Source organism: Patella vulgata, chromosome 2 (assembly GCF_932274485.2).
Source record: "Patella vulgata chromosome 2, xgPatVulg1.2, whole genome shotgun sequence".
Lineage (NCBI taxonomy): Eukaryota > Metazoa > Mollusca > Gastropoda > Patellidae > Patella > Patella vulgata.
The window spans coordinates 80,755,892-80,778,530 of NC_065880.2; the positions used below are offsets into that span (position 1 = coordinate 80,755,892).

General features: G+C 35.7%; 1 protein-coding gene across 3 annotated transcripts in view; it reads right to left on the reverse strand.

The window, feature by feature from the left end:
• LOC126812008 (ras-GEF domain-containing family member 1B) overlaps positions 1-22,639 on the reverse strand; it is a 187,900-nt gene that overhangs the window by 92,651 nt on the left and 72,610 nt on the right. Inside the window, exon 1 of one of the 3 annotated variants that reach the window (XM_050538111.2) lies at positions 15,197-15,353. The exons of the other annotated variants lie outside the window; for them this stretch is intronic. Within the exon in view, the coding sequence (XP_050394068.2) occupies positions 15,197-15,268 (72 nt within the window). The 5' untranslated portion in view covers positions 15,269-15,353. Of the gene's footprint in view, positions 1-15,196; positions 15,354-22,639 lie in introns of those variants that run through there. 3 annotated transcript variants of the gene reach the window in all.

A 22,639-nucleotide genomic window follows, 5' to 3' on the forward strand; every position in this document is an offset into this window, starting at 1 on the left:
CTGCACACTACACAATATGCATTAATCACCATTTTCTGTGCTTTGTGTTATTATTTCAATTGCAAAACACCGAATGTAAAAACAGCGACATTTAGGTGCGGGAGAGGCATCTCGTTTACAGTTCATAATACATTTTGTATAATACTTGACGGACGCAAACGCCTTTTCTTGCTTTCCCAACCCGTGTGCTCAGCAACATGAAAGCAGGCCAGTATTGCCTATTTATTACACCAATAACTTTAATGCATTAAAGGAAATTATGATTTCCGAAAAATTATAAAGCAAATAAATGATCGATGTCGCACACCGCTGAGTGGGACCCGACGAAATGTTTTAATCCGCAATCAATGCAGTACAAATTCGCCGTGTTCAATGACAAGAAAGTGAAAATGTTATATTATACTTAAAAGTCATCGAATTTGGGGCCCTTTATTTTACTGACAAGAACGCCGTGTTCAATGACAAGAAAGTGAAAATGTTATATTATACTTAAAAGTCATCGAATTTGGGGCCCTTTATTTTACTGACAAGAAAGCAAAATATTTTCTTCCAAATAACATTCTGAAAGTTCCGCTTTCACTTTCTCTCGGGATTTTGAATGTGACTTTTTACCTAAATTGCTGCCGGGAACAGGGAATGTCAGGCAATGTCATGACCTTGACTCAGGTTACAACCCCAAAAATGACCTTGCGGGTGCGGGTCACGACTTTGACCTTGACATTTATTAGCGAAAGTCTGGGTGGTACATGAAGTTTTGGGACTTTTTCGATCCCAAGGTCAAGGGTCAGGTCAAAGGTCAAGGCCCCATTCGAAAGGTCAATGAGTTGCCTATCCATGGTCGAGACCTTTGATTTACCGCGCAGACCCGGGGCCTCACCATGTGCCCGGGAGCACCCGACTCAGTTGATATTTTGGTGACCTTGACCCTTTCAGATGACCTTGACCTACCGTGGTCATGTGGACCAAGATGACATTTTGGAAGGTCAAGGTCCAGTGGTCCTGACTTTATTAGATGGGCCTCTAGGGTTCAAAAACCAAAATACTTCTGGGGCCCCTAGCGGGTCAAGGTCACGACTTTTGGTTGGCGATTTTAAAAAATGAAGAACAAATGTTGGGTCAGTCTATCGAGTCACCAAATCCCGGGGCGATTGGAAGACATTTTTTGGGCAAATTTCCCTAGAAAGTGAAATAGCCGAGTATTACAGCGGTGTGGTCTAAGGGCAGATAACTCGCCCATCCCAAATCGGATCCGACGACCTTGAGGTCGTGGCTATTTAGACTAAATTGACCCCTGGGAGTCTCGTGGTGACCTTGGTTTGACAATCAGAGGTCAAGGTTCGAACTTCTATATATGACGTTTCGATAACGTTATGACAACGTTGTGACAACGTTTTAACAACGTTGTCACAACAATCTGTATATGACGTTTTGATAACGTTGTGACAACGTTGTGACAACAACCTATGACGTTTTGATAACGTTTTGAAGACGTTTTGATAACGTTTTGAAGACGTTGTGACAACGTTGTAACAACGCCGTGACAACAACCTGTATATGACGTTTTGATAACGTTGTGACAACGTTGTGAGAACAACCTGTATAATAATGATGTTTTGATAACATTTTGAAGACGTTGTGACAACGTTGTAAAAACGCCGTGACAACAACCTGTATATGACGTTTTGATAACGTTGTGACAACGTTGTGACAACAACCTGTATATGACGTTTGAATAACGTTTTGATGACGTTGTGACAACGTTGTGACAACAACCTGTATATGACGTTTTGATAACGTTTTGAAGACGTTGTTACAACGTTGTGACAACGTTGTAACAACGTTGTAATAACGCCGTGACAACAACCTGTATATGACGTTTTGATAACGTTGTGACAACAACCTGTATATGACGTTAGAATAACGTTTTAATGACGTTGTGGCAACGTTGTGACAACGATGTGACAACAACCTGTATATGACGTTTTGATAACGTTTTGATGACGTTGTGACAACGTTGTGTCAACAACCTGTATATGACGTAAATACAACGTTGAATATTGGTCGAAAACACGTTGTACAACGTCACGACCAATATTGACGTTGTCACAATGTTGTAACAACGTTGCGTGCCCGCTGGGTAGGTCATATGTTATTTTATTATTTTTTAATTCTATTTTTTAATTTCAAATCTATATTTTGATATTCATTAATGCTTGGTAAGTTATTAGAAGCAGATAACAATTAATCTGTCGGTCAAATTATGACAGACTAAAAGTGGTTGATCTGTTAAGTTTCTTCTAATCCTTCAATAATTATATGTTTTTGTCAACACTGTTATAGTAACTAATTTATATAAATAGACAAATGTATTTAAGATGAATCATTAGTTGGAGAGACCAGCTTACGGTACCTATATACTAGATGGAGATCCGATTTATAGGAAATTATAAGTTGTTTAATTGTTGCTGTTTTTTTATTTGCTCCTGAAATAAAGTGTTGAAGATCCATTCCAAGAATCTGTATTCATTTCTGATACTACAGGCCAGGGACTGTATGGCGCGGTGGACGATTACGGCTGGCCCCCGGATCCATTCACTTGATTTGATATTTGTTTATTTGGTGCAATGTCTATTTTTGGTCTTGTCCGCAGGTTTATCTTGTAGATTTTTGTTTTGTGTGTAGTGCGGTCCTTCTGCACATACTATTAGAGTACACACCTGGACGAGCTACATTCCATGAAAGTCAGACGGTGTATATACCCTTCTTCCATGCGTTTAATTGTAAACTCTTTCCATACAACCCACCATGTACATGTATAAATGGTACATTCTTTCTGTATTCAGCATTCTAATACTGGTAACTAAATAAACATTATATTGTTAACATTTACTACAAGTCTAACATAATTAAAAAAAAACCCATCAAACATATTCTTTTATATGTCTGCATATATTGTATAAAAATTATAAGTAAACTGTTATAATTGTTAAACATTTACTTCAAGTCTAATATTAAAAAAAACATAAAATATATTCTTTTAAATGTCTGAGTTTTGTATAAAAATTATAAGTAAACTGTTTCAATGTTTATACAGATTTCCTACATGTTCTTGCTTGTTTTCTAACCATTAAAATCAGATAAAGACTCTCAGTTGAAATGTTGCTTGATAATAAAGAGTTATTGTATTCAGCTTTACACACTATCTATGGCTAACAAGTTCTTTCCGATTTGTTCTTCGAATATCAACAGAGAGAGAGAGAGAAAGAGAGAGGAGAGAGAGAGATAAATGGGGTTTAAAAATCCACTTGACACAAACTAGGTACCTCATGGGTTTTCTCTGGGTCCTCCGGTTTCCTCCCACTGCTAAAGACCCCTACGCGCAAGCGAATTAAATAAAATTGAACCATATGTTAGTCCCAAAATGACCTAGTTTGTGTCGAGTGGACGTTAAACCCCATTTCTCTCTCACACAAACTAGGTAATTTCGGGACTAAAACATGGTTCATTAATTTTTATTTCAATAATTCACTTGGGCGTGAGTGTCTTTAGCAGTGGGAGTAAACCCATGAATATCAACAGAAGACACCAGTAAATACCCATGTATGTTCCCTTCAACAGGGGGAGGATATGGACACAGTCAGTATCACATAGGACACTTAATTTACCTATTTTTCAACCCAGTTCAATGATGTCAAATCAGTTGTTTTTTAAATCTTCAGTAGCATACTACTTATAAACTGTTTACAATTTAATGATCAGAGATATATAGGATCTAATTAACTAATAAATATTTACCTGAACTAATGAGTAAACACAGAAAAAAATGAGGTAAAAAACAGGTAAATATCCGTTAATGGTTCAAGTGACACATATACTGTTACTACTAGAGGTTATCTCTCTACTTCTAGTTTCAACAGTCACGCATGGTGTACTTTATCCCGTTCCACATGACTGAACATTCCTACAATACCTCCTCATATTAACCCCCACAGACATAATCTTACATGTCATTTCACAAATATTTCCTAATACCTTTGTTTATTAATGCTGACCCCAAAAAATGAAATGATATGAAATGAGGTTTAACGTCCTACTGTTCTGCTCCGACTTGGCTAATGAAGACTGGCATATGTCATACAGTGTGCAATCAGGGAAATTTTGCCTGGGATGCGGCAATATGGGATACTCTTATACCAAATTCCAACTGCCAAGGAATCTTTTACATGCACGCCAATACATTAGTTTTTTTATTCCATCCGAACGACTAGACAGCTGACTTTGTCAGGCCCTCCGTCTTGCATCACTGACAAAAGGAAACTATGCTAGAAAATCCTGATGAACTTTCTAGGCCAATGCAGGGATCTAACAAGCGACCTCCTGGCTAGGGAGCCAGTGTCTTACCCACTTAGCCACCATGGCTCCCTCTGAGGAAAAAAGTAAAAGATTTAATTAGACACATTATTTACCTTAACAAGATCATAAAACTGATACACTTTTTACAAATCTTTTGGAATCAAATTATAAGTTATTTTTTTTATTTTATATAAATGTACTACTTGGAATGGTCACATTGCGCCATATGAAATGCTCCTATGCACTAAATGGAATGGTCACATTGCGCCATATGAAATGTTCCTATGCACTAAATGGAATAGTCACATTGCGCCCTATGAAATTCTCCTATGCACTAAATGGAGTGGTAAGATTGCGCCAGATGGAATGCTCTCATGCACTAAATGGAATGATCAGATTGTGCCAGATGGATTGCTCCTATGCACTAAATGGAATGATCAGATTGTGCCAGATGGAATGGTCCTATGCACTAAATGGAATGATCAGATTGTGCCAGATGGAATGCTCCTATGCACTAAATGGAATGGTCAGATTGCGCCAGATGGAATGCTCCTATGCACTAAATGGAATGGTCAGATTGCACCACATGGAATGGTCCAATGTACCATATAGCAATAAAATGTATTAATATCTGTATCATGACACCTGGATGAAATAAATACACTACTCATCAATCTTATACAAAACATATGTTAAATTGTATATCTTTTGATCTTTCTGACACCTGTACACATCTCCTCAACTTCACCTGATTGGGTTTTATTTTTTTTTTATTGTATTACATATTTCTACACTACTACCATCTTTATTAACCAAGTTAGTGCAGAAAGATAGGATGGTAAATTCCATTTCAATTTAATACCAACAATAATTCCGTCTGTATACATATTATTAGCATGGGGATTGGATGGCTGAATGGTTAACGCGTGTGTGTTATATCATACGGTCTGCCATTAAGTCAAATGGTGTGGTTTCGATCCCCCAGTTGTACTTGACAAGGAGTTAGGGTTACCTGTCCAATCTCGTGGGTTTTCTCCTACTGCTAAAGACCCCTACGCGCAAGCAAATTATTGAAAAAAATTGAACCATATGTTAGTCCCGAAATGACCTAGTTTGTGTCGAGTGGACGTTAAACCTCATTTCTCTCTCTCTCTCTCTCTCTCTCATATTAGCATGCACATATAAGAACCCTTAATGGAGGTTGGAATTCTAAGTGTAGTCAGAAATACCACAACCTGGGCAAGATTTTCTTCCTCCAAATCACCAACTGATATCAGGTTTTGAGTATAGCAAAGTTGAGTTTCCTAGTGACAATTTTAAATTATGCAACTTTCGCGATCCGAAATTCTTTTTTATTCAAACCACAACAAGGCTGCATTCTTTTTGTCAATTTACACTGTGGATAAGGCCCCAGGATTTACTATGTCAATTTGATTTTAAACTACAAAGATAGTTAAAAAAAATCATGTCACATTCTTTTTGTTAATTTGATATAAAATATTGATATGGTTGAGAAAATGGTGAATGCAACTGAAAAAGTGTTGTATTCACTTGTGAAAATGGTGTATTCAACTGAAAAAACGGTATACACATTCAATCAAGAAAATGGTGTATTCAATTGAGAAAATGATTTTATTCAATATTGATTTATTTCATTTGAGAAAATGGTGTATTCAATAGAGAAAATGGTGTATTCAATTGAGAAAACTTTATATTCAAAAGAAAAAATGGTATAGTCAAATGAGAAAATGGTATATTCAATTAAGAAAAATGGTATAGTCAATTGAGAAAATGGTATATTCAATTGAGAAAAATGGTATAGTCAATTGAGAAAATAGTATATTCAATTGAGAAAATGGTATATTCAATTGAGAAAAATGGTATAGTCAATTGAGAAAATAGTATATTCAATTGAGAAAACGGTATACTCAATTGAGAAAATGGTGTATTCAATTGACAAAGGCAGTCAAATCAAAATTGCATCAAATATGTTGAATGGGTGACTGGGTTTCATTTTGTAAATTTAAAATAGATATTTAAATGGTTGATGTGATCTATCAAGGCTCATGAAATCATACACAATACACACATCAAAGATAGTCAACTCATACTTATATACCAATTTCTTTTTGAATGTTTGAATGAGTAGATAAAGATCAGATAAATTTTATTACATAACAACGCCCAAGGGGAGCAGCATACAATTACATAAATACAGTACAACAAACACTAGGGACCTTGTATCGCCAGATTTTACGAAAAAAGGAAAGAAACTACGCTTATCTAAATAACTAAACCCCTTTCCAATCTAAATGGTAGTGTTCATTTCTAAAATACATCCCGAGAAACTTGACGGTTGTAAAGCAGACGTTCGATGTCAAAAGTAAATGGTGTTTCTTAATCTACACGGTAGCACAAACTGGGCAGTTTTTGATAAATCTTGACAGTATTTAACACATTCTTGACGCCAATCTATTAGCTGGATACGTGTATTAAATTCTAGATGATAAGCGTAGTTTCTTTCCTTTTTTCGTAAAATCTGGACAATACCCGGTCCCTACTGAAATACATATAACAAACATATACATTAAACTAGTTCAAAGTAGAAGCCGAATGAAGGTGTTGATTTCATTTATTTCCTGCATTCGTGCAAGAACGTGTGACATTACACCCCATTACTTTTCCATACAAATGTAATAATGATATCCTACAAATTTCGGCTTCACTGCAGTCATCATTAGAAGACTTGTCTGACCTAGACACGGTAGTGACAATATTTTTACTGACAACACATCAGTGATTGTCATCTGGTTATAGTGAAGTAAATACTGTCTCGTTATCTCAGGTCAATATTGTCTCGTTATACCAGGTATCTTCAGGTAACTATAACAATGTTATGATTAATTGTTTAACTTTATAAAGACATTACTTACATCTTATTCCTTTATTATGTACTCTTTATAATAACATGATCAGGTAGATCAAAGATATACTACAGACAGTCCAGACTGTACCTACTGGTCCGTGGTCATACACACCTGACTACTGGTCCGCAACAAATCTCATCATTACCTTTTATTACTGATGACAGACACCAGAGAGAGAGAGAGAAAGAGAGAGAGAGAGAGGCCACTTGACTCAGTGACAGACCTTATGATCTAATGTGCACATGTTAAACCATTTCTGCCTACTCTGTGTAAATTGTCCACCAGTTTTACATTACAGACAGAGAGAGAGAAATGGGGTTTAACCTCCACTCGACACAAACTAGGTCTTTCCAGGACTAACATATGGTTTAATTTTATTTCAATAATTCACTGTGCATATAGGGGTCTTTAGCAGTGGGAGGAGAAGCCGGAGGACCCGGAGAAAACCCACGAGGTTGGACAGGCGAGAATACTCCTTGTCATGTACAACCGGGGAATCGAAACCACGCCACTTGACTCAATTGCAGAGATTATGATACAGTGTGCATGTGCTAACCATTCAGCCATCCAACCCCAAATCCCCCCTCTCTCTTTCCCTCTATCTCCCTTTTCTCTTTCCCCCCCCCCCATTCAATACCTCTACCTCTTTATGTCTCCCACCCTCCCTGTCTCATATTTAATATTTCCATTCATCAAAATGTCTCTTTCAGCAGTTTATATATCTAAATAGATTTAATAGATTTACAGCCCATTAGGTATGAATGAAAACAGACAATAAATAAAAATAGATGTGTGGAAGAAAGATGTTAAAAATGTCTTTTAACAGAAATATAATATAAAAAAATCAGTTTATGACGTCTTTTATATAAAGATATAAGTGGTGATTATTACCCGTATGTCATGATTGGATTATTGTTATATTAAATATAATGAAAGAGGGGTTTAAACAGTCGATATTTATAACTTTACAACCGCTTTCATTTAATGATGTGCATTATGCAAGATTTACATAAAGAGCAGGAGCTTGTTTCACGAAATTTTAACTAGGATCACATTCAAACTTTAGTAATTTGATAGGATAATATTAGATTGATTTTTAGTGCTTAGCCAATCAAAATTGAAGTATCTACTAAAATTTGGATTTTTATCTTTAGTTAAGATTTCGAGAAACAGGATCCTGGTCGTTCTTGATATAATTATTCACAAATAGATAATGAAATATGAATATATTCTGAGCAAAGTTATGAATGTCTGAAGTTTTGATAAGAAATAGAGTAAAAATTCTAGATTGTCAAGTACCCCTGCTATAATAATAAATGTTTTTTTCAATTTGGCGTTTAACGAAGATATAGCAGACATTTTCAAATCTGCTCAATATCTAAGCCATTCGAGAATTAATTATGGACTTGTCATGTAAATAAATGTTTAAATAATAATTTCTGTAACATTTGAAGCTAGAAAAGAAAGACCTGCACTAGGCAGATTTAGCTCTTACATAATGCATCTTTAAATCAAATCATGTTAAAATATGATCAAATTACATGAAACTTGGCTTTTGTTCAATTTATACAATTTAGTAAAACTGGATAAAGAAAACTTTGACTGCATCATGGAGAAACTGGTGAATTGAAAGGAATTTGGGTGTAACATACTACTTTTCGGCACCATGTAGCTATTGGATAATGAAATTAACAGGAGTTTAACGTCTTACTTTTCTGCAACAACTGGGCTAATGAAGATGGCCTTACACCACTTAGTTGGTTAGGACAGAATAAATTTTGTCAAAAAATGGTGTTTAATTTCCACCTTACACTAACCTGAGACTAACATTGGTTACATATTTATTTCAATAATTTGCTTATGTTAGGGGTTTTTAGCAATGGGAGAAAACTGGAAGACCCAGAGAAAACTCATGAGGTTAGGCAGGCGATAATACTCTGTGTCATGTAAAAGCTTAGGACCGAAACTACGGCACTTGACTTAATGACGCATTAGACCACTGAACCAGCCAAACCTCCTCATCCAAAAAATGCTAATGGTGATCAAGCGATTTAATAGAGACAATAACTTCAGATGCTTTTTTTATCTGGGTCTTCATCAATGTGTGACCAGAATTCTTCCCTTTTATTAACTGTTTCAAATCTTTTCTCAATTCATCAAAAATTAAAAATTCCTTCGACACTCAGATCAAATACCCAGATACATCAAGATAATGACTGTTGAAGATGGTTCATCACATAAACAGATATGGTCAACAAGGTGAGAAAGTCAATGGTCGTTTGTCAAAAAATCACAACAACATGACATTATGGATGACATTATGGCTTTAGATGACAATATGTTGAAATATGATATATGAATATATAAAAAAACATGATATATCTATAAAATCTGTAGGTGTTACTGTTTGGTCCCTGGTACAATAACATTTTGTAATGGCCTTATGATTGACTACCAGTGGTTGTTTAAGAGTGGGTCACTTCTGTATTATAACCTCATATTGGTCATGATAGACTTGTTGTTTACTGAGTGGGTTAATTCTGTATCATGGACTAAGACTAGTAATTATTTCCCCTTATTTCATGATGGATGTAGTGCGAGTTATAAATTGACACTTTTTCCCTTAATTTTTTTTCTCCCCTAGCTTTTCCTGCATTTTGGGGTGGATTTTTGGTCTAGAATTAGAGAAAAGGAATCAAATTTGCAATTTCACAGCAGTTTTGGGTAATACTGATGATATTACAGTGGAGGGATAGGGCGTGTAAAGTGTCTTTCTGCAGAGCAATCATTGTGTCGGAAGTGAGATTTTCACCCCAGTCAACATCAAATCCCTGTAGCAAAAAATCTGAACAGTCAACCTCCTACAAATTATGATGAGGAGATTGCCAAATGCGGTCCACTATGTGCCTATAAAGTTTGGAACCAACGGAATGTTGAGCAAAAAGCTACAGTCTGTGATGTTACAGCCATTTAACATTGAAGTCAATAGGCAAATTTAAATGTCCTTATAATCTCATAATGGCCGTATGATAGACTAATTGTTTATGACAGAACTACATCAATTTTGTATTATAATGGACTTGTTGTTTACTACAGAACTGAAGTCAATTCTGTATTATAAGCTCATAAAGTCAACGAACGGTGATTCATAAAACACAGTGGATGTTTGATGATGGTCAATTTACATAGCATCTGTCTAATCCATAAAACAGGGGACATAAACAAAACAACAACTTTATTCTTTAAAGTGGTAAATCATATCACCATTATTACCACACTAAGTACCGGGTATTCATATCACTATTTTTACCATAAAAACTACTAGAATAGGCTGTATAGTTCCGGGGTGGGGGGTGGGGGCTTGGATGGCCGAATGGTTAGTGTTTGCGCTGAATCATACGGTCTGTCATTGAGTCAACTGGTATGCTTTCGATTCCCTGGTTGTACGTGACAAGGAGTAGGGTGGCCTATCCAACATCATGGGTTTTCTCTGGGTCCTCCGCTTTCCTCCCATCTCTCTCTCTCTCTCTCTATCCAGTGCCACTGTCTGGTCCCAAAATATTTCATAGCTCACTGCAGGGCATATGCATGTCTTCGTTGGCCCAGATGGAAATGAAATGAAATGGCGTTTACTGTTTAGCATCCTACTGTTCTGCTCCTACTGGGCTAATGGAGACGGGCATACACCATGCAGTGTACTATGAGGGAAATTTTGCCCAGACAGCGGCGCTATGGTCTACTCTTATTTCAAATTTCAACTGTCAAGAGTTCTTTTACGTTCACACGTGTACACAGGACCTCAGTTTTTTGTCCCGTCTTAAAACTATACATTGTCCCTTGCCTGGCCCTCCATCCTACATCACTGACAAGGGGGAACCACGCCTACATCACTGACAAGGGGGAACCACGCCTACATCACTGACAAGGGGGAACCACGCCTATGTCACTGACAAGGGGGAACCACCTCTACATCACTGACAAGGGGGAACCATGCCTACATCACTGACAAGGGGGAACCACGCCTAGCCCTGGAAATACAAAGAGGTAGGACGCTGACCCTTGTTTCATTTCATTAGCCTAGCCGGTACATAAAGGTAAATCCCATTTTCGTTTCATTTCATTAAACTTTTAGTGGTTTTGCTGCCATAAAATCTACCTGTTAACTCAAAAATTACAAAATATGGCATCAATTTGTTGACCTCGCATGTTTAACATTCATGCAGACAAAAATTTATTATTTTAATGCTTCCCTTAATTCAATCCAGTAACGTATTTAGAACAGCCAATTACTAGGATTATATAATTCAATAAAATTGGAAAGAATTTCACAAATGAAACCACATTACATAATTTAGTTACGCAAGAAGCTCAAAATAGAAATTATCCTCGTTTCTTTTGTTTAATTATAGAAAATTCCAGGTATGAAAATAACTCATCATGGTGTGGGAAGTCAAAAGGTTGTATCTGGCATAGTTTTGATTATTAAATTAAATTTTTTTTGTTCTTCATGAGAATCTTGAAGGTATTTCAAACCGAGTTCTGTGACCCTGCTGGACTGAAAAAGAAAGTACTGCCTAGTCCTTCTGATCGGATGAAAAACTGAGTTCACCTTTGTACACATTGGTGTACAGGTAATCACATAGATTAAGTTTATAATCACTCTATTAATGGAATTGATAAATCATCCGACAAAGGAAATGCTATGACTTCTGTTGAAGATTGGATTGATGAATTGTCCGACATAGGATTAAGTCAGTCAATCAAGGTAGATTAAGTAATTAATCAAGGTAGGTGTATAGACGGTATGACATGATAAATACCTTTAACACTTAATTACCTAATCAATTCAGCCTATTATCAACAATAATCGCGATGAGTATATACACTCAGTATACAGTCAATTAATTTTGGAATTTTGAATATTATTCCCCATATTTTAATGTCCAATTGGGCATATTTCTGGTTAGATAATTGGAAAATAGTGTAGAACAGGTATGGAATATTCAGGTGAAATAGCATCAAAGGTGTAGACGTAAAAGAGCCTTTGACAGATGGAATGTAATGATGGTTAGATGGAACCCCCTGTATTGCACAAAAAAACATTATTATGAACAATACTAAATATTATGGTAGTCTCAAAATGACAAGATGTTCAACTTCTTTATATTTCAAACATTGAAAAACTTGTCACGTACAACCGGGGATTCGAAACCACGCCAGTTGAATCAATGACAGGCCGTATGATACAGCACGCACGTGCTAACCACTCGGCAATCCACCCCCCTTCTGATAAAGCAACCACTTTCTGATAAGATAACCAGTATCTGATAAAGCAACAACTTTCTGATAAGATAACCACATTCTGATATAAAAAACTGCTTTTTGATACACGAACAAAATCTATTAAACCCAGATTCAAGTTATAATGACATCAAAAGTAGAAAATATTAAATTCAATCATTTCCAACTAGAATTTCTATTTTCAGGACATCAAATCACCATGACAACAGACATTGCAAACTATTTCAATTCTATTAGAAAAGATGGTGATTTCTGATAACTGGAAGAATGAAACTTTTTAATATCCTCTTCTTCCCCATAGAAGTCATTAAAAAGTTCCTCTGGATGTTTGAGAAGTCCAACAGTTACAATTAACTTTCAAAAATTCATTTCTATTGTATTTCACTGGAAGGGGTAGGACTTTAATTTCAGTTTATTGAAATGAAAGAATGAATGAATGAATGGAAATGAAATGAAATGGAATGACTGAATGGAATGGTGTTTAATAGCCAATCAGCACCAACAGGGCTATATTGTGCCAAACATATGATGATCTTTGAGACAAACTAAATAAATATCACAAAAATATTACAGCATAGAGTGTGCTATGAGTGAAATTTTGCCAGAGCAGCGGCGCTACGGACTACTCTTATTTCAAATTAAAATTCAATCACAAATCAGTTATGTATATAATGATTAAAATCATTTCAAGATGTTATAATAAAAATCAAAACATTTGTTTAAAACTTAAAATAAATAAATTCCAGTATCTTTCAAATAGACTTTGTTCTTCACAGGGGCTGCTGAGAGAATACAAGCAAGAACAAATTTTGGCCCCCACCTTTCAGAGTTTGGCATCAGAGATTCTGTGGCATGAATACAGCCAATGCCTAAGTAAAAAAAATCAAATACATATTTATGCCCCCCCCCCCACCAAATGGGGCTTCATGGGCCCCGGAGCAATGTACCGGCTGCACCCCCTCTCCTGTTTCGGCAAACAAATTGTGCATTGAATGAAAATTGTAAAACTGTTTATTATTGTCACAGTGTGATTGTGAACAAAATCATAGAAGAAGCAGTACGTGCGAAACAAATATTGTGAAAGACCTTCGGCTGTTTATAAAGTCAACAATGGGACTGGACTGTGACTTATATCATTAAACTGGACTTGACTAATTAGTAGCTAGTCTGAAGTAGCAGACGGATTTAACATCAGCGGCTGTCTTTCATGATCTCAGGCAAATTGTTCGGATCAATGACCGCTGTTTGTTGAAATCAGTGCAGGTCAGGTCTACCAGGGTGGGCACGATTAGACCATGACTCCCTTACACGGACACTTTCAAACACACAGACAATTTAAATAGCACGGTTCAGTGATCGCTGTCTGTAGAAATCACTGCATGCAGTTCTACAAGTGTAGGGACGATTGACCGTTACACCTGTTCAAGCAGCTAGTTCCAAAGACCCTTTTATAAACTTAGACAATTTAAATATTCCAGTTCAGTCATTGCTGCCTGTAGAAATCACTGCACGCAGGTCTACGAAGGTAGGGACAATTGACCGTTACACCCTTTCACGGACTCTTTCATAAACTTAGACAATTTAAATATTCCGGTTTAGTGATCGCTATCGGTAGAAATCGCTGCACACAGGTCTACGAGAGTAGGGACGATTAGACTATTACACTTGTTAACGAGAATATCAAGTGTCATAAGCTCCTTGACCTTTTGTATTAAATCTGTTATCCCAACAAAAAAAGCTGCAGGCAATAAAAAAATTACTAGGAGGTTTTCACCTTTGAAGATTTACAAAGAATACCTCGGCATAGAAACATGTGATAAAGAAACAACAACAGTCTACTGACCACACCAATCAAATTGTCTGAAACGTCTTAAAAATACCTTAATACAGTTTATGTATTCTTTAGGAACGTCTTAGAAATACCCTTATATAGTTTATGAATTCTTTAGGGTCATATATTTGAAAGGATTGAGGTATGAAAGACAAATTGTTTGTAATTGTTCTGGATGGAGACAATGTTTTCTACATAATAATATAGTCACTCAAGCATATACCATACATGCTGCTGAAGTGTGATTTCTACAAATGTAAAAAAACATATAGCTATGTGAAGTGGTATCAAGTGGTCTATAAGATTATTAGCTATAAGAAGTGTTATCAGGTGGTATATAAGATTGTTAACTATATGAAGTGGTATCAGATGGTCTGTAAGATTGTTATCTATATGAAGTGGTATTGGGTGGTCCATAATATTTTAGCTATGTGGAATGGTGAGATGGTATCAAGTGGTCTGTAATATTGTTAGCTATATAAAGTGGTATCCGGTGGTCTGTAAGATTGTTAACTATATGTGAAGTGGTATCAGGTGGTCTATATGATTTTACATTTTAGCTTACACACAAACAATCCCTGACAGTTGGAATACGTGACGAGTAGTACCACTGCCTGGGCAAATTCCTCTGCTGGCACACTGCATAGTGTATGCCAGTCTTCATTAGCCCAGTTGGTGCAGAAAAGTAGAACTTTAAACCCCATTTTATTTTATTATGTCGAAAAATGCCCCCCGAATACAGGTAATTATTTTGGAAGTAAATAATATCTATATTGTTTCTTACCTTGCGTAGTAACTTCTGTAGTTTTTCTAATGGCCGAACATTTAAACTCACTTTTCTCGTAACCGCGGACATGTTTGTTTGATAGATTTATAAACGTCTCCAAAATCACACAATATTAAATCATAACCATCAAATGTATCCTTAATATATGACTATATTAAATGTTCATGAAACCACAGAGTTAAATTGTTATATTTGTAATTTTCTATATTTCTATTCACATTGTTTCAATGCTCTATACAATGAAATCTTAATTAATTTTATATCATCACTCTATTAATCCTTATCCGTCAAATTCTTCTTATATTTGGTAATCTTCCATCATTTTTCACACAATAAATCAGTTATTATCGAGATTATAAACTCATGATGTATTTAAAATGTTCTTGAGCCTGTATAAAAAACACCAATGATGAATAAATAAGTTAATATATCTAATTTTAAATCTTTTTGATATTTAAAACTAAACCATGATATTTCCAAATAAATCCAATTTTTCATCCAATAAATCAGTTATTATCAAGACTATAAACTCATGATGTATTCAAAATGTTCGTGAGCCTGTAGAAGAAACACCAACGATAAAATAATTAAGCCATTATTTCTAATTTTAAATCTTTTTGTCATCTAAAACTAAACCATGATATTTCCCAAATAAATCGAATTTTTCAGAGAATCACATAATATCCAAACTTAAAATATGTTTAAAAAGTCAGATATTTTGTAAATAAATCCAATTTTCACAGAATTATATTCAAATTTCAAATATGATCATAAACTACTGGTTACAACTTTTCAAATATATCCAAGAGACCACCAACAGAACAAATAGTGTTTAAAATCCAAGCTATTTTGAAAATAAAACAAACAAACTTGATATCTCTAATTATGGAATATTGTCTCTCAAATACTGGCAATAAATCCAAACCTGGTTTCACATAGCTTGACACCTCATGTGTATCCAGCAGCCATTGAACACTGACTGACTGCTGCAAGTCATGTGCACTAAACACCTTATTGTTACCCACTGATGCAGAAAAAACCCTTCTTAACCAATGAACATCAGAAATAACGAACCTGTCTCAAGTATTCACTAAGGTTTCAACGATAATATGCATCAAGCGTGAAGATTTTTTTTTCAGTTATTTCACATGACTAAATAACTGTACAGAATGATATCATTATCATAATGGTTCTTTAAATCTTTCACTGGATTAAAAAAAACTTCATTGGTCAAATTAAATTCTCGTCCTGACATTTACTCAAAATCAATTTCAGATAATAGCCTGTCTGCCATATCGTGAAAGCAGACGTAGCGCAACATCAAGCAGAAACAAGCATTGCTCAGTTACTTCCTCTAGACTAAAGATCCCGATGTTGGCCGAGAAAATGCATTGGGATTTTCCAGCTGGGTTTACCCTTGTCAGTGGTACAGAACGGAGCTACACATTAGTGTGCATGTAAAAGATCCCTTGGCATTTAAATTTTGATATAAGAGTAGGCCGTAGCACTGCTGTCCTGGCAAAATGTCCCTCATAGCACACTGTATGGCGTATGCCGGTCTTCATTAGTCTAGTCAGGGCAGAACAGTAGGACATTAAACCCCATTTCATTTCATTTCCTCTAGACTAAAGAAGAAAAACATCCGTAACACTAACCAGCCAGCAGAATCGAACGTCCCACAGTTACTTCTGCTAACACCAACTAGGCAGCAGAAAAGAACGTTCCTCGTGATTAGTTCCTTCCTGATTGACAAATAAAAATTTCCCTAATACCAATCATCCAGCCAGCAGAATCCAGTATTCCTCTGTTCCTTCCCCTAAATGTCCCTAACACCAACCATTAAGCAGACAAGAGCGTCCCAAGTTAATCCCTGACACCAACCATCCAACAGAAATGTGTCCCTCAGTTCCTTGACTTATAAAGAAAAACATCCTTAGCACTAGCCAGTCTTAATCAGAAACAACGTCCCTCAATTCCTTCCTATAGACTTATAAAAAAAAACGTATCTTACACCAATCAACCAGTATCAAGTAGAAACGACCATCCCTCAGTTCCGTCCTCTAGACTTATAAAGAAAAACGTATCTTACACCAACCAGTCGGTCATAATCAGAAACAAGCGTCCCTCAGTTCCGTCCTTCAGACTTAGAAAGAAAACGTATCTTACACCAACCAGCCAGCATCAAGCCGAAACAAGCATCCCTCAGTTCCTTCTGCTAGACTTAAAGAAGAAAAACGTCCCTAACATCAACCAGCAACCATCACATCAAGCAGAAACAAGCATCACTCACTTACTTCTGCTATACTTTCCTACAACACAACTTTTCCGACAAATATTCTTTTCGCTATAAAATCAAGTAAATGGACCAGAGAAGATCGTCTAAAAGAATTTTCCTTAGAATAATCTGTTTCTAGATATTATAAAGCCATCTAATCATGTAGTTTGATATTGTAGTTTCTGACAATCTGATCAGACATCTGAGAAAAGTTCGTCTGATAATAGACTACGAGAGAGAGAGAAATGGGGTTTAACGTCCACTCGACACAAACTAGGTCATTTTGGGACTAACATATGGTTTAATTTTATTTCAATAATTCGCTTGCGCGTAGGGGTCTTTAGCAGTGGGAGGAAACCGGAGGTCCTGGAGAAAACCCACGAGGTTGGACAGGCGACCCTACTCCTTGTCACGTACAACCGGGGATGATAATCGACTAAAAACTCATCTATATAAAAGCTTTTTACCAAGAGTTGAATATATTACACAATTTCTTGAGTATTTAATAGGAAAACCATGACAGAATACTGGAAAAACAATTGTCAACCTCTCATCCCAATCTGATTAAAATATAGATCTATATTTCGTTTTGTTTTTTATACTTTCGATGGCCTACACTGCATGAAGATCTGACCGGTTGTACTGGAAGGTCGTCAGACATTGATTAATCAATCTGCGTTGGCGTTTCTAGTGGTTTACCCACAGTTCCGTGCATCGCACATAAAGAATTCGCCGTAACAGACCATTTCATTGGCTAATCCATCACTTCAACCAGAATGCCAGTAATATAACAACTCTTCCAGATCCTAGTGTAGTAAAGACAAGTAAAAACGAAAATTTGGACTATAAAAAAAGAAACAAAATAGGATCTGTGTTTTAATCAGATCGCCTCTTATCCATATATCAAAATAAATCCAATGCTGTCTTGTAATCCAGATTTTCCGACGTGGTTTCACCTTGTCAGTGGTGCAGAACGGAGGTCCCGTGTATACATTGGAATGCACGTAAAAGATCCCTTGGCTGTTGGTATTCGATATAAGAGTAGGCGATAGTGCCGCTGCCCGGGCAAAATTTCCCTCATAGCACACTGTATGGTGTATGCCCGTCTTCATTAGCCCAGTATAGGAGCAGAACAGTAGGACGTTAAACCCCATTTCATTTCATTTCATTTCCTCTGTTGCATTGCACATGTGACAATAAAAAGTACCATATGTTAGTCTCCAAATGACCACAGTATCGTGCTGATGAGATATTACCAAATTATATTCACTTGCTAGTTACATATCTTAACTAACAGAACACTTGACAGCTGGAATTCGATATAAGAGTAGGCTGTGTATAGCACCGTTGTCCGGACAAAATTTCCCTCATAGCACATTTCATGGCGTATGCCTATCTTCAGTAGCCCAGTCGATGCAGAAAAGTAGAACGTAAAAAACACACTTCATTTCACAAACCTTAACAACACAAACTAACCTACATGAGGAAATAATTCTATTTCTATGGATTTAGTAAAACTTGACTTGAACAAAAGAGAGAAAACTGGTTTTATGACAACAACACAAACTAGCCCACACATGTATAGAAAATTAAAAATACCCTGTTTCTATGGTTTTAGTAAAACTGTGACTTTAACAAACGGAACAAAACTGGATTTTCAATATAATTATCATTTACGTTGCTACACAAACACGTTCACACATGTGTAGAAAAAAAAAGATGGCTCAATTTATTTCCATTGGATGACAAGAAACGGAATCCAATTTCCAATATTTCTCAACCTCTCCCTGCGATTGCTTAGCAAATAATCACATAATGGACTTTCTTCATACAATATATCCAGGCTTTCCCTGGGGCCTATCAAATATCTGGTTGTTACAGTCCAATATCATTCATATACCACGATTAATATTCACCAGTTACAATAATGTTCCAAGTATCGTATATTACTCAATATATCCCAGTTACTAACTAGGGAATATTATAATATACACCACACCACATGCTGTCCTCTCTCTGTCTCACAAGATCAGGTTGACTTCAATTGGTGGAGATGATTTTAAAAACAACCATGTCATATACAGTGACAGCTGCCACCATTTACAAACATTTACTGCTATATGATGCATATAGTTAAAGAGAGCGAAAAATGTTGTTTAACACCCACTCAACACAAATTAGGTCATTTCAGGACTGACATATGGTTCAATTTTATTTCAATAATTCACATAGGTTAGACCACAAGACCGTCCACCCCCACCACACCTTAATCTTTGACATTAAAAACATGGATTAGAATTCGATATTGATCCATTGCAGTCAATATTGTTTCAGTTATCTTACTGTGAACATATAGGATGCTAATATCCAATATTTATGACACAAAAGTCAATAATCATTTTAAAACAAGGCAAAACAGATATCATAAGTCAGTGTGGAAAGGAGAGGTAGACTGAACTAACCAGATATAAATGACTGCCATTCAATTTGGACTGCTCAAGTATTTCACCAAACATAACTGATTAGAAATTACAATAAATTTTTTTAAAAATTGAAAGAAAACCCCTTTATATACATTCATAGTACATTAATATGTGCTTTGCGACCCATTTTCATCTATTATTAGGTTCGGAAGATTAGAGGTATAGCTCCTTTAAATCATACAATAAATGACTGCCGTTCAATTTGGACTGCTCAAGTATTTCATCGAACATAACTGATTAGAAATTACAATAAAAAATTTAAAAATTGAAAGAAAACCACTTTATATACATTCATAGTACATTAACATGTGCTTTGCAACCCATTTTCATCTATTTCTAGGTTCGGAATATTAGAGGTATAGCTCCTTTAAATCATACAATAAATATGACAAGTGTCGAATCCAAGGGAATAAAAATATTTTATAACATGCAGCCATCTATTTTAGTCTTGTATAAAACAGCTTTTTGTATCTAAAATATACAAATGAAATAAAATAGGTTTTAATGTCCTACTGTTCTGCAGCAACCAGGCTATTTAAAGAAGACGGATTTGGAATATACCTGTTTTGTGTTTAAATTCTTTATTTTTATTAAATTAAGCCAACATGACATATTAAGGTGTGTTCACTTTTAGTGCTCATGCTGATCATAATCGCCATTTCTGCCATAAACAATACATTAAAACTGCCCGATTTTGTTTTTTTCGGCAGGGTGATTCTATTTTACCTATGGTGATAATTTATTTTTTCGCAAAGACAGAATTAAAAAAGATATATGTGCTATTTTGAGGGAAATATCTTAGCTCAGAATAAAGTAATTTGAATGAAATTTTTAAAATATTCATTTTGCATTATCTATTTGTGAACTAAGTTCATCCAGATTTTCCGGCGTAGTTCCCCTTGTCAGTGATGCAGGACAGAGGACCTGACCAGGACAGCTGTCTAGTCATTTGGATGGCACGAAAAACCAAGGTCCTGTGTACAAATTGGTGTGCATGTAAAAAATCCCTTTACAGTTGGAATTTGATATAAGAGTCGGTCATAGTGCCGCTGTCCGGGCAAAATTTCCCTCATTATCCCAGTTTGGAGCAGAACAGTAGGAAGTTAAAACCCATTTCATTTCATTTTCATTTATTTGTGAACTATTATAGCAAGAACAGGAGGCTTAATTCTACATAATGCATCTTTAAAAACACTAATGCTACTTTGATTATCTCGGTGTTAAAACTGGCTGTTTGGCGCAATATAGGCCGGTTGGAGCTGACGTACCATGAAACCCCATTTCATTCATTAAAACTGACTGCTTTAAAATAAAGATATATAACCCGGGTGGAGCTGACGTACCATGAAACCCCATTTCATTCATTAAAACTGACTGCTTTAAAATAAAGATATATAACCCGGTTGGAGCTGACATACCATGAAACCCCATTTTATTCTTTAAAAGTGGCTGCTTTAAAATAAAGATAGAAAACTTTTTTGAAGAAAAAAAAAGCTTTAACACCTTAGTGTGATGTTGAATTTAGAAAATGGAGGATTATAAATGACTGGGAGCTGTAAGGAAGATGGATAACTGAAGTAGTTTTAACAGATGCTTTTAACACTCACTGTGTCACTACTTGATTTATTTAACAGTAAAAAAAAAACCTCCTTCAATTACCAACAATAAAAAACGTATATAATGTGACATGTTATATAGCTTTTTAAAATATATTTCGTGTTTAACAAAAGAAAAAAATTCTTGAAATACAATTTCTTGTCTATCAGGTATAATGGCTCTTATTATATCAGTTATACAGTTACATATGGGATGGGATGAGAGAGAAAGAGAGAGAGAGAGAGAGAGAGATTAACTTCACTCGACACAAACTAGGTCATTTCGGGACTAACATATGGTTAAATTTTATTTCAATAATTAACTTGTGCGTAGGGGTCTTTAGCAGTGGGAAGAAATCGGAAGACCCAGAGAAAACCCACGAGGTTGAACAGGTGACCTTTCTCCTTTTTACGTACAACCGGGGAATCGAAACCACGCCAGTTGACTCGAATGACAGATCTTATGATGCAGCACACATGCACTAACCATTCGGCCATCCAACCCCCCTTACTTGGGATGAAATAAATGAAATCGGGTTTGACATCCATATTATCTGCACATATTGGACTAATGAAGATAGGCATATGCCTAACAGCAATCAAATTCCAACTGCTAAGGCTTCTTTTACTTGCATGCCACCGTGTAAACAGGACCTTGGTTTTTTGTCCTATCCGAATGACTAGACACTGTCCTTGCCAGGCCCTCCTTTGTGACCACTGACAATTTTTTCTTGATCTGGTTTCAGAGCATTTGTCATCTTCCTAAGCAGTTTCCATTTTCATTAGCCCAGTCAGTGCAGAAAAGCTGGATGTTAAACCCCATTTCATTTCATTAGCAATTTACATGTTTGAAGAAATTGGTTGACATCTGTACAATGGTGTTGAATATAATTTAAATATCTGTGACGACGGAACAATATAATAGTCATTTATATTCCGTCAACAGTAAACATTATAAAATCTATTCTATACAACAAATGATCCATTTTTAATTAAACTTTCTCTTATAAAATCTATTTTATATAACAAATGATCCATTTTCAATTAAACTTTCTCGTATAATACACAAAATAAATCAATTTACTAT